This window comes from Macrotis lagotis, chromosome 7 (assembly GCF_037893015.1).
Source record: "Macrotis lagotis isolate mMagLag1 chromosome 7, bilby.v1.9.chrom.fasta, whole genome shotgun sequence".
In the NCBI taxonomy this organism is placed as follows: domain Eukaryota; kingdom Metazoa; phylum Chordata; class Mammalia; order Peramelemorphia; family Peramelidae; genus Macrotis; species Macrotis lagotis.
Window position 1 is genome coordinate 22138332 of NC_133664.1, and position 14250 is coordinate 22152581.

Genomic DNA, 14250 nt, shown 5'->3' on the forward strand with positions numbered 1-14250 from the left:
ACGTCCTCTTAAGTCTAGTGCTCTTTGCATTGTGTCATAGTGATGCCCATCCCTGGCTTCAAGAGGATGCAAAGTCATACTAATAGTAATAATGATGAAAGAATTTTTTAGGTTTGCAAAACAAATACAGAAGTCCATTATCTCTAACATATAGTAAAGCAATATGTGTATAATATATAACAATAGATATAATGTAACACTTTATATAACCATATATATTTACAAATATATATTTATGTATAGAGACCCATCCTATGCACACAGAGGAGCATGAGTGAGTATACCATTATGTACACACAACTTACATATGTTATGATATGTGGTATAATGTGTAATGTAAATGTCATTATAATAGATGTGTGTAGTATTAAATATCATGTGTTGACATATAATTACTGTATTAATATATAATGTATATTATGTTATAGGATAGTACATATAATAATATTTATAAGATCTATTGATAGATGACTTATTTCTATATGTATATGTCTGCTTCCTTTGATCTTTCCAAGAGGCTTCATGTATGTTGTTAACATCTGAGCCTCATATCTTGGGGATTGGGAGGTGGGGGTGGCATTCTCATTATCCCCATTTTGCAGATGAAGAATGGCGACTTAGAGAGAAGTTGACTTTGCGCAGGTATAACGTCTGAGGCAGGATTCAAATTCAAACCTTCCTGATTTAGGATTTTTGAACTTTCTTCCTCCTCATTCCTCATCACCCATCTTGTATTCTAGGTGTTACCTAGTGAATGTGCCTGACAGGTGGGGAGACTGGGGTCAAATGCTCCATTGTTCTTTCAGGTCTAAGGAGGGGAGTTTGTTGCCAGGATACTAAAAGGTGAGGGCCCACTTGCGGTCAGAGATGCTGCATCCTTCCTATGTGCGAGGGTCTGAAGGCAGATGGGCTCAGGGACCTGAGTGTTTCTAGGTGGGGGAAGGGGGCTCACCACCTCTGTTCTACCCCAGTCAGTGTAAAAAGTGCATACTAGGGTGATAATATTGCCAATATACTTATCTTGAGTCAGTGTCAAAGAAGGGGTGATATCTCCAAGGTAAGATGGGTCTCTCTCTGGCTATGGAATTTCTAAGGAATGACACCCGTTGTAGAAACCAAAAGAATTCTACTTAAAAAAGCCTCAGTTTACAAAATAGTACCCAACCTGCACTTTGATTTGACTGGCTGATGCCTTTAGGAGGGATATTAGAATTTGCCACAATCCTCTTATTTTAAACATGAATAAACTGAGGTCCAGAGAGATAAGATGACCCCAGGGCATTTAATGTGGTTATCTCACATCTAGTTTTAGATTTAAATGAATAATCCCCCTACCTACTTCTCCCTGCTCTGGTCTTCCATAACCCACCTAATTTTCCCAGACAAGACCAGCTAGGTGAGAAGGGGTACTCTGTTGTGGGTATAAGTTCTAGAATTGCATGATTTTGTGATTTTTCTAAGAAATTCTGATAAACCTCATTGGCCATCAGTGGTATAGTGTCATAGGATGAAAGTAGATCAAGCTATAATTCAATCATCCTTCCCTCCATTTTTTTCCATCTAGAAAATTCATTTCAGTAACCTATAGAAAGCCCATGGTAACACCCTTGGTCTCAATACATAATGCCTAACTATTTGATGCATGTTTTTAATGCTCTTTTCTTCCAGATGCTCAATCCTCCAGATCATTGTCAGGCCTCTCTCACCAAAAGTATCACTAGCTTCTCTCTCTATCCATAGTGGGTGACTAAAGGATGTTAATCTGCACGGGCCCCACAAACTTGAACGTGGCCACCACTGGTTCCCATTAAAAATGGTGCTCAGCAGTCATGCTCAACCTGATTTGCCTCCCCTCCCCTCGCCTTGTCTCACTAGGTCAAAGGAGAAAAGGAAATATTATCAACGCCCTCCCAGCACTGCAGTGGGCATCAGCTTCTTCCTGAGCTCACTTCGACTTCTCAGCACCCAATTACACCTTCTCCATCAGTGATCAAGCAAGAACCGAAAATAGAGAGTACTTTGGTAAGTGGATTGGGTTTGATGGGGGATTTTTGGATTGGTGGTAATTTGCTCCTTTCCTCTAAGTTTTGCTGCCAGGTCTTGTTTGTCAAACTCTGTAGAGAGATGGTCATAAAGTTGGAGGCAGAATATCTGGGTCGACAAGGTCTAAGTTTGGGTTGTTGGAGAGAGACTTCAACCCAGAACCTTTGTAACCTGTCCCAATTGAAGGTGTTGCCCCATAAACTCTCAACAACAATCTGTGATGAGTCATCTTTAAATATAGTGGAAGTTTACAAACTTATATGTTGCCTATTTTGTTGACCTCCTTCAACTCGGTTTCATTTGGGGTTTAAACATTAAAAAACAAGTACAAAAAAACCCCAAGACAAGGAAGGCAAGACTAGTTGAGATTTGGAAATGTTTTAGTAGACTTCCAGGTAGCTTGATAATGATCCAAGAAGCACAATGTGAGCCTTAAAAACTAACACCACTGTGGGCTCCATTAGAAGGGGCATCATGTCCAGAAAATGAGAGATGTTGGTTTCCTGGTAACCTTGCTAGAGTCAGATAAGATATGTGTTTTGTGGTTCTGTTCTGGCCCCATATTCTAAGAAGCTTTTTGAAAAATAATATACCTTAAGGAAAGTAGGCAGGTTGGTGAAAGGTCTTGAGATCTTGCCATCAGAGATCTGCTCAAACCAACTGAAGATGATTAACCTAGATAATAATAATGTTTGTCCTTTATTTTCAAAGAAGACCACAACATTATGACAAGCACATGAATTGGATTTGAGTGGGGGGGGGGGGGGCTGTGCTAAGTCACCAGCCTCACTTTCTTCTCCAGAGCCATCTGGGTCCAGTGGCCCGATGTGAATCAGGATGACGGAGATGGCCCTGGATGTGAGGCAAACAGGGTTGAGTGACTTGCCCAAGGTCATATGGTAAGTGTAAGAGGCTGGATTCTAACTCTGTCCCCTGATTCCAAGGCCAGTGGTCTATCCACTGGGACATCTAGCTGCCCAGGTTAACTTAGAGGAGAGATGGTATATACATGGGCATCATAGCTTCAGGTACTTACTTGGAGGTCACCATGTGGAAAAAAGATGAGAATGGTTCTGCTTGGCCTCAGGGAACAAGATTCTTGGAGTGATGGGGAGTGGGTGGATGGGGGAGCCTGCAGAGACACAGATTTCAGCCCTATTGGAGGAGATCTTCCTAGAAATTTGTGCTGTTCAAAGATGGACCTAGGTTGCCTTGGGCAGGGCTTTTTCATAAGTCTTCAGGTGAAAACTGAATGATATCTTGTCAAAGAGGACATTTTCAGTAAGATGTAGGGTAGATTTAGAGGTCAGCAGGACCTCAAGGGCTCATCTAGTCCAAATGGTCCATTTCACATTGGAGGAAATGAAGGCCCACAGAGGCTAAGCCTAGAGCTTACAGGTAGTCAGTGATAAGAACTAGATTTGAACCCAGGCCCTCTGATGGCTTTCATATGGAGATTCTACAAGCCCCATTTGTCCATTCTTGTCCACCACCTTCAATTTAGACATGACTGTGTTTAGAAATTGTAATAAAAAGATTAATGTTCACTGGCATGAGAGTCACTGCATTATCATTGATGACAGTCTATAAAAGATGGTCATATGCATTCTTTTTTTAGGTTTTTGCAAGGCAATGGGGTTAAGTGGCTTGCCCAAGGCCACACAGCTAGGTAACTGTTAAGTGTCTGAGGCCGGATTTGAACTCAGGTACTCCTGACTCCAGGGCCGGTGTTCTATCCACTGTGCCACTTAGCCACCCCAGGTCATATGCATTTTAAATAATTTTCTCCCCAAATCCAAGAGGAGGTACAAAGAAAAATTATAACATTAAGGGCAAGCACTAAAGCCAACCACCAAATCATTGCCCTGACCAAGTATATATGGTATTGTCTCTTTGTTGCTTGGTGTTTTACACTGCTTTTCTTTATTAAGAGAGGAGAACTCCTATGGACAGGATGGAGTATAGGAAAGGGAGGGTACTTATATAAAGAATTGAGATCTTTAAAAAATTATATTGGAAAATTTATTTTTTAAAAAAGGAACTGAAGTGGGGCAGCTAGGTGGCATGGATAGAGCACCGGCCCTGGAGTCAGGAGTACCTGAGTTCAAATCCGGCCTCAGACACTTAACAGTTACCTAGCTGTGTGGCCTTGGGCAAGCCACTTAACCCCATTGCCTTGCAAAAAAAAAAAATCCCCTAAAAAAAACTATAAAAGAACAATTGAATTAAAAAACAATCACAAACTAGTTGGGAGGGGATGAAATTCATGGAAAACAGTATATAGTAAGCAGATCAACAAAGTTATCAATAAAAAGATCGTAATAAACATAAAAGAAATGAAGAATACCATCAGGAACATTCCAAGCAGGTGTTTGCTAACAAAACATACAGAGAACCTGAGGGACATAGATCATGGTCTATAAAAATATAAATTATCCACAACAAAAAACCAATTTAAATAGAGCAGTTTCAGAGGAAAAAGAAAGTCAAATGTCCAGCACCCAAATGGTCCAAAGGGGGTTCTTGGGTAAACTCTTTCAAACCTTGCAGAACAAATAATTGCTTTACTACATAGATGGTACATAAATCTAGAGCAAGACGAATGATACCCAGTACCTTTTGTGAAGCACATGTGGCATTGATTTTAAAAGGTAGCAAAGATAATCCAAATGGAAAGTTGTAGTCTAATTTTTCTATTCAGTATAGATGCAAAAATACTAAAAAAACAGTAGCTAATATTAGCCCACAGCAGGACATTAAAAAGGATTGATTATGGGTGAGCAGAATTGATATCAGAATTATCAGGCTGATCAATATTCTTAAAGTAGAATCATTTGAACAGATGCAGCAGGCATTGATAAAATAGAATTTTCATTTGTGATTTTTTAAAAAAGGAAAATTTATTTAAAAATAAAAAACAAAATTAACATGAAAAAGAACAATAGAGGAATTTTTTTTTCAACACAGCAAAAAGACTTGCCTCTGACAGATTTTGACTGAGTAACTCACTCATCATCCTCTATGATCTAGGCAACAAATGCACTTGGGTCTCTCATTGTTTGAGAGTGTTTCCACCTGGGAGTTCTTTAGATAAGTGAAATCACAACTCCAGACCCTGTCTACTATTTTAATTCTGTGAATTTGGTGGTTCATTAGCATGATCTTGACTGATGGATTTAGACCAATGTCTGTGGTATAGTAAACCTAGACGATCACACTTGGGAAGGAGAGCTGTGTTCAAATTCTGCTTTAGACTCTAGAGAAGTCATTTAACTTTACTAAACCTCTGATTCCTCATCTGTTAAAAATGTGTGTGTGGGGCGGGAGCAGAGTGCATTTGAGTCAGTGACTCCTACTTTTTCCAATTCAAAGTCTATGATCCTATAATCTTAGATGATGGACAAAAATATTGTCTTTATCTCCACTGTAAAAAGGATATTTATCTATTGATTATTAGGTCAATAAATACTCAATTACATAAAAATTAAAAACATTTGTAAAACAATATGTTAAAAGTAAATGTATGGGGAAAATTTGTCCAAGACAATAATTTGACATTTAGAATAATTGGATAATTGAGAAAAAGACAATTGTATTTGAGAAATTAAAAAAGTGGTAATTAATTATTGAAATATTCTGAGATGGCACCAGTTTCCCAATAAAGGGCCAAATGGTGTGAGCAAACAGTTTATATAAGAAGAAATACAAATTTTTAATAATTGCTTGAAAAAAGTTCTGTCTCGCCAACAGACTAAGAAATGCAAACAAAATAACTTCGAGGTGCTTCACACCCCTTGAAACTGGAAAAAATAACACATAGCAATTAAATCCAAGATGGTGCTGCTTTGAGTAAATAGACAACAATAGACAAACTCAATTTGTTTTTGAGAGAATTGTAAAGTAGGAATACCTTTTTAAGTTAGCATCCCTAACAGATGCAACGCATCACAAAAATAATCTTATCATTTGACTCAATAATTTCATTTGGAAATAATTGCCCTGTATGTATAGTCTGCAAAAAAAAATGGATCTATTTTGGGATTTTTTTAGAGCAGCATTAATTGCAGGTGTGGAAAACTGCAAGTACTCCAAATGAAAAACAAGAGGAAAATGGCAAAATAAATTGTACAACGTTCACGTAATATAATAAAGTAATTAAGGTCCATCTACATGAAAAGTAAAGGAAAACCGGAAAGGTCTTTCTGATTCTGAAATATTGCAAAGCAAAAAAGAAACTATGCCCATAAAATGAAAAATAAATAGGAATGGGTGAACAGATGTTGATGGGATTGACTGAGTTCAAATTAATTTGTTTGCAGTTATAGAGTCAAGTTCTTTTGATGCTTCAAATGAAACATTTATGTAGTTGATAAAAATAATCCCTAATTTAATTTTATATTTATATTTATATCAATCTCTTTGTATCCAAATGGCACCCATATAGTATTCATAGTACTTAAACCCTACTGTGTAATCTTGTGATGTGAAACCCTCAATCTGCCTCCTGATTTGAGAATAGATCCTGGTTAGAGGAGGGAGACGCTTGGTTAAACCCAGTATGTGACTTTTCCTGCCTTAACTAATTCTATCATGGCTAAACACCCACAAAGCAATCGATCCCCAATACAGATGATGCCACTTGGCTAGCTCAGATGATTTTCTGTAGTTCCTCTTTGGTCTTTAAAACTATCTGCAGTTACTTGCTCCATACAGATGTCATTGCCTCGTGATTTATTGCCTCAAACTAAACCAAGAAAGTCAAATTAATCTCTGACACAAGCATACACACCCCCTATACATACTTTCACAGGCACACACACAAGAGAAACATGAACTTCACCTTCAGGTCCAGATGAACAGGTTCCCTACCCTAACCCCCATCTACTGAAGACATTTTCCTTTCTCATAGTTTCCTTGATCTCAAGCTTATCAAACATTTGTGCAATGCTAGGTCAGTACTGTGCCAAGTGCTGAGAGAATACAGAAAAAATCAATTGTGCCATATTAGTGGAATAGATTGCTATAATGCAATCAGGATCGATACATATGAAAACGAAAGAATATCTGCAAAGGGTTTTCTGAAATAATGTAAATCTGATTAACACCAACCCTGCGTTTATAAGGGTCTTACCTTCTAGGAGTGAGGGAATAGCATTTGCACAGAGAAGCAAACATAAAGGGCAAACTAAGGAAATGAAAGTCATTTGGGGGTGTCAAGAAGTCCTGATTGCTGGGGTCATCTAGAGACCTTTCATGGGAGGTGACCTTTGAACCCAGCCTGGATGGGGGTTACAGGCAGGGGTGAGGAGGGAGAGCCATTCAGACCTTGAGAGAGTCTTGCTTCTCTAGAGGTTCCCAGGGCCCCCGGTGCTTCCTTCTCTGGTTTTGTGAGTTCCCTGTGGCCTGAGCCAGAAGCCCCCCCCAAGCTGGCTCTCCTATCATGTGAGCCCTGACTCGTGGCCATCTCGTTTTGCCTGTCTTGGCTTCTGCCTTAAGAATCTACTCTTTTTTTTTTCCCTCTTTAGAGTGATCCGACATCAATTCCACAGGGGCTGGAAGGTTCCTCAGAAGGCGACCAAGCCAACCCCCTCATTCTCCAGGTGAGGAAACAGAGACCCACCCAGATGAAGTGATTTGGTCCAGACTAAATGTAATGAGGGTCCTCATCCATTTCCTATTTTGGGGGTCTGTAGGCCAGCCCCCTCTCTGCATGAAGGGTTACTCCTCTGAACCAGACATCCTCACCATTCAATTCCCTGCCCCCTCTAAGAAGAGAAGAGTAGTTGGCTATTCCATGACTACCTCCTATGGGTTCAGTTTTAAATTTAGTCATTCAGTCCCATCCATCAAGAACTCCCCCTCCCTAATGAAATAACCAATGGTCCTTTGGAAATGTTTTTCCTTTCCTTCACTGTAGGTTCAGCACCTTAGGACTGTAAGGGACTTCCTACAAATTTAGATAGCCAGGCAACTACTGGTGTTAGAGCCCCCAAGCTCAGTGAAGATTCTGGGGTAAGGTCCCAGTCCCAAGCATCCCAGTGTTGCCATAGAAATGACTTGGCTTGCAATTAGACTTTGCCTCTGGCATCTCAAATATTCTGCTGCTGACTGCATCCTGTATCCATGGTGGAAAGGTGAGTCCTGGCCATTTTGACAAGTGCAGCCTTAGCTGGTATCAGATGGCCTTAGACCTTCATTAGTTGCCCAAATTGGTGGCATAGACCAACAGGCTACTCCAAAGGTTTGTTTTTTAGTAGGTGTGAGCATGCATCAAAGTGAGTTCAAACTTTGCCCTCTCCCATAGGCCCTAACTTGACTGCCTATGACTGCCCCTGGCCAACCCCTCAGAGCTTCTGGAAAAGTGGCCTCACCCAAGTCCTGGCTGTCTTACCTGAGAGAGATAATAAAGCAAACTAGGGAGGTTCATTGGCCTTAATGAATCATTACCCCCTGAGTTGTAAATACAAAAGACCAGAAGAGTAATGTGATAAAAGTTCAAAACCACACAAACAGAAAAGAATTCTCCCCACCCCCGCCAAAAAAGACAGAAAAGAATCCTGTAGTGGAACCGTCAGGATAATGTTCAACATCCCTGTTTCTTTGATAAGAATAAAACTTTGGGGTGGGTGAGTTCCTTTGATTAGAGGCACCTTCTAGAGTCTATGCCAGGCCCTGGTCTTTTTTGATTGACCAACAACTCTATGGCCTGCCTGCCATTGACCTCCATGGAAGTTGCCCCCATTGCTCAGGAAACCCCAGAGATAAGAATTTGCTTTAATGGGTAGCTTGCAAAGTGATCACCTCTGAGAAAGTGGGCAGCCTCAGGTGTAGGAGGAAAGAGAAGAGGGCATCAGCAGCTTCCAACTGGGTTGATGGTTTTTCACAGACATGACTCAGTTTTGGAGTAAACACTGTCCCAATGTAGGGTGACAAAGTTGTTTTATCCCTTGATATTTGAAGGCTTCTTGATTAACTAAGAAGTTTCCTATGGTTGTCCAGAATAATCTGTGATGTCAGATTGATCCCAAATCTGGGAAAGCAGTTAGTTTGTGTTTTGTTGGTGTAGCCAGAAACTGGTCAGGGAGACCAAGTAACTCATTCTGTCCCTGGTACCATGATTGAATTGATATTGAAGGAATGGAACTCATCAATAGTGGTAGGACTTGGGTGAAGGAATTAGATACCTCTAACTTATACCCATGGCCTCCCCTGCCCCCATTGGGCCAACTCCAGTTTCTCCTGTTGCTTCCAGGGACAAAGATAGAATGCTGTTTTGGCTTTTGAAGTCCTAAATAACCTGCCCCCTTCCTGTCTTTCTAACCTTCTTAACGTATTATTCAATGGGCTCTGTGACCCATTGATCCTGCTTCTTCTTTGCTGTTCCTCACTCACACACTTTGCATTTTCCTCTGGCTGTCTTCCTTGCCTGGACCTCTCCTCCTCTTCTTCAATTCCATCCCATAGTTTTCCCAGCATCCTTCAAGCCTCAGCTGCAATCCCACCCTCTATCAAATACTTTTTCCCAGTCTTTTTAATTCTAGTACCTCCCACCCTGACCTGAGACACTGACTCCAGTGAATTCTTACTAGATCTTGTTTCTGTTGCATGTTGTCTCCCTGGTTAGATTGTGAGCTCCTTGAAACCAGAGACTGTCTCTTGTATTTCATCCCCCACCCCCAGTACTTCCCACGTTGCTCAGATATGCTTGTTGGCTTTAGTGTGCATGGACGGGTTGTGGCCACACACTATCTAACCATGAGTCTCTGTTCTTTTTCTACTCCTCTCTTTTGTCCTTTGTTTTCTTTGTTTCTTCTGAGATCCTTTCTCCATCTTGCACTACTAATGAGGATCCTACAAATTTAAGTGGATTCCAGATCTGTACCTGTAGGAAAAAGGATTGACAATTGATTTTTCTTGCAAAATGCTTCCTTCCAGAGCAGTTTTTAAAGAACCATCCATGGCATCTGGCTGTCCTGCTTGTTTTTTGTCTTAGATAATGATACGTGCACGTCTATCTTTTGCCTCTTTCCCCACCCCATGCCCTCCAAGCACTTTGTATTTGCTTTGCATCTATTTTGGTTCTGTTCATATAGGCTCTTCTTTTCTTTACAACAATAGAATGTAAGCTCCTTGGGGGCAGGGGCAGGGGCAGTTTTGGTTTTTTACTTTGTATCCCCTGTACTTAGCAAAGTGCCCACCATACAGGAGGCATTTAATAAATGCTTATTGATTGATTTCTTTCGAAGTGATTTCTCTATCTTTTAGGGTGTGTTTTTATTTGAAAATTCACCTTTCTGCAGGTCGAAGCTTTTACTCAGGAGGATCCCCTGCCATACCAGTCTATGAGAACCAAATGTGGGAAATGTGTATGTATGTGTGGGTAGAGCAAGAAAGGAACCCTGTTCCTGGATGCCTGGAGAAGGAGATGACAGCTGAGATACTCTGAACAAGCACTTGCAAGATGGCGGCCAAGTCCATCCTTGCCCTCTGGATGAGCCTCCAGCCCCTCTGACAAGTCTTATCTGCCACCATGTCTGCGTCTGATATCCCAAGATGAGACAGAATCACCACACATGGGGGGAGGCTTGTGTGCCCCTGTGAGCTCTGAAGCCATTTTCACTATAGCTCACTCTATTGGGTTGAATGCATGTTATCTTATGAGCTTTTGCTCTTCATTGAAGCAGGGCTGAATGAGGAAAAGCAGACATAGGACTGTTACAAACTGTGAGGATATAGCAATCAGATGGCCGGCTATGCCTTTGGCCAAGGCTGGACCTGTCCTTGGAGAAACTTTCCAATGGAAGAAGGCCTGTGGGCATCAGAAATGGCTCCTTCAAAGCAGATAGCAAAAATGTGGCTGCCTGTTGTTCAAGAGGATATTTTTAAACTATGTAAATATTAGAAAGCATGAGGTCAGGTCATGGGTTTGCTCTCTAGGCATGTATTCACTTTGATGATCCTTTTTTACAGACTTGTGTGCAGGGTCAGGCTTCCTTGTCTAGGCCTACCAAACCGTTTTGTATAAAAGCAAGACACTGGGCATGGCCACTGCCAGTAGGATGCCAAAATAGGACAATATTAAAATATACCATTAACATCCTACTCTGGGGATTGATTATTGATATTACAATTCTGAAAAACATCATATAAAAACAAATGAAGAAAGTGGGGTGATAATGACAAGGGAACCCATCTCTAGCCATTCAGAATACTTGATGGCAGTACCCTAGCACTTAGTTACATAAGCAAGTGTTTCTTCAGACCTTAGTATCTTGTAGATGACTAGTATCTGCTGACGACAGCTCACTTTCTCTTGTACCATCCTCTCCATTGCCTTACTTCCTCATTTTATTTTCTCTTTGATTCTCTTAAATTTCCTGCCTTCCACCTGTACCTCACTCATCTCTCTGCTTATCTTCTCCTACATTATTGTTTTTGGTTTGGATCTAATGTTTCATGCATTTAGAGAGCTTCCTGTGAGGAAACAGTCTCTCCCTAGGCAGATGATAACTTAATCAGCTGCTCAGTTGTGTTGTCCTGACCTCGAGGCCAGCTCTTTCTCTACTAGACTTCTCTGTTTCTCCTGCTGCACACACTCCCTTCTCCCTTTTCTCAGTAAGTGTGCATTTCTGCCTCCTGATTTTCTTCCTTTCTCATATCCTCCCTCTTTGGATATGGTTCCCCCAGTAGTAAGCAAGGTGGGGTAAGATGATGATACATCCTGAGTCCAGAGTGCTCTGTGAATGGATCTGGATTTTGGACAACTTCCTAGCCAAAGGCTTCATCTTGGTTCTGTTGCTTGTTGTCTCCCTGGTTAGAATGTGAGCTCCTTGAAATCAGGGATCTTTTCTCATATATGCCCCCCCCCCCCACCAAGTGCTTCCCATATTGCTCAAATGTGCTTGTTAGCTTCAGTGTACATGGACAGGTTGTGGCCACGGATACATTGTAGCCACATACTATCTAACCAATAGTGTCTCTCCTTTTTTCTGCTCCTCTCTTTTGTCCTTTCTTTTCTTTGTTTCATCTGAGATCCTTTCCTCCATCTTTCACTGCAAATGAGGATCCTAAAAATTAAACTCCTCTTCCTTGGTCCAAAAAAAGGGTGATTGGTTCTGGTGGTTGTGGTGAGGCAGGCTTTGCAAACGGCTGCAGAATCTGAGAGTTGAACAGGATTTCAGGGGCCATGAAAGCCAACTCATTGCTGAAAAAGAACTCCCCATGACGTGTCTCCAATCGATGGTCACCCATGGTCTACTGTATGTGTTATTGGTTACAGAACTGAGAAGCAGGAAAAACCATGGAGGATGGTAGTGTTGATTTTTCTCTCTGACATGTTATCAGCCCAGTCCTATCACCTGGATCATTTTGTCATCTTCCTCACCTGCTGACCTGCCCTTAAACTGTTCTGATCAAGCCAGTCTTGTGCTGGCTCTGTTACTCAGAGGCCCAGCCTTTGCCTAAATTCCAAACCCAGGATTGACCCTCAGATTTTCTCCAGGATATCAAGAGGATCATCACATCACCCATTACCTGTAATCCTTTTGTCAATTCAGGTAACTACCACATTGGCCAAAGCCACAACTTGCAGGAGAAGTTTCCCTGATGTAGAAATGAGGTGGCTTCCAGGAGAAATCCTCCTGTGTCTTTCATGGCTCTTTTTTCTACTGCCTACAGCAATCAAGGGATCCCTCCTGTGGACTCTTGGGCAGGTTCCTGTAACTTTATAGTTTTCATTCTGGGTGTAAACAATGTCTCTGACATGGAGTATCTTTGAAAGAACAAGTTATGGACAGTTTGGAAGCCTGTGTGGCACTTCCCCTACCCCACATTTATTATGATTTGAGTAGCTCTGGAAAGCTCCCCTCCATAGATTTCTGCCCCTTTGACCATCTCCTTAACTTATCTGCCATACTGCCTGAAATTCCACCTTTTGAAATGAATTCTTTTGCCTAGCTCCCCTTTGAAAATGAAAACACTGCTAAGTTCTGTGATATGTTAGGTCCCCATAGTGGTTTGTTCATTTGCCAGGTTGTTCTCATCTCTGATAACTAGTGGGGAGCTGTGCATCCAGAGCAGAAGAGGAAGTCTTGACTCTGCAAGAGGCAGGAGAGGTTGCTTTAAAGCGTAGGGAGGGCAGTCTTGGTGGCTTCCTCAGTGGGTTGGAACAGTTCTAGACAACCAAGAGTGATGGGAAAACACTGGGGGAAGGAAAATTCTGAAGAGAAACTTGATTTTTACCATCTTGTTCCAGACCTGAGTCTGACTATAAAATGCATATTTGAATCTTGAATAAGCTCATTAGCATTGTATCTTTGCTTGTAGGTTTTGAATATGTATCAAAGAATTAATTTAACTTTTCAGCCAAGAAAAGAGAAAACTGAAAATCAGGGGAAAATAATTTGATTTCTCTAGACTCTCGAGTGAGGAACCTTTAGAATTTCCTGCAAATGTAATAAATAAAATAGGGCAGTGAAATGACACAGTAGAGTGTGGGGCCTGGAGTCAGGCGTCTAGTTCAAATGTGAGCTTAGATACTTAGATAGAGCTGAATGACACTGGGCAAGTCACTTCATCCTACTTACCTTAGTTTCCTCATCTCTAAAAGGATCTGGAGAAGGAAATGACAAACCACTCACTTCACTGTCTCTGCCAATTAAACCCAAATGGTGTCATGAAGAGTCAGTTAAGACTGACATGCCTAAACAACCTAATAAGTCAGCCTAATGTAACTTGAAAATATTCGATCTCTGAATATTAATATCTCTTTAATTGCTGACTGATGATGATGATGATGATGTTTTTGTCCTTTGTTCTCAAGGAGGTGATGCCGTAACAAGCACATGAATTGGATTTGAGTGAGTTACCAGTCTCGGTTTCTCCTCCAGAGCCATCTGGATCCAGAGACCAGTTATGAATCAGGATGACTGGAGATGGCCCTGGATGTGAGGCAGTCAGGGTGAAGTGACTTGCCCAAGGTCACACAGCTAGTGTGTCAAGTGCCTGAGACTGGATTTGAACTCCGGTCCTTGGATTTGATGCTACAAGACCAAGTCCCTGTCCACTGCACTACCTAGCTGCCCTAATTGTTGGCTTGCAGAGTAAAGAAAATATGGTGGCCTTGAATAGTACCCTGGATTTGGGATCAGAGCACCTGGCTTCAAAGCTTTTTGGCTATGTGACTTGGGACAAGTACATTTCAGCCTG

The 14250-nt window shown here is 41.3% G+C and overlaps 1 protein-coding gene across 1 annotated transcript in view; it reads left to right on the top strand.

Annotated features, from left to right (window-relative positions):
• The window catches only part of OSBPL10 (oxysterol binding protein like 10), a 231883-nt gene that overhangs the window by 177422 nt on the left and 40211 nt on the right, over nucleotides 1–14250 (top strand). The window contains exons 7-8 of the mRNA XM_074195628.1: nucleotides 1876–2022; nucleotides 7569–7643. Of these exons, the coding sequence (XP_074051729.1) occupies nucleotides 1876–2022; nucleotides 7569–7643 (222 nt within the window). The remainder of the gene's footprint in view (nucleotides 1–1875; nucleotides 2023–7568; nucleotides 7644–14250) is intronic.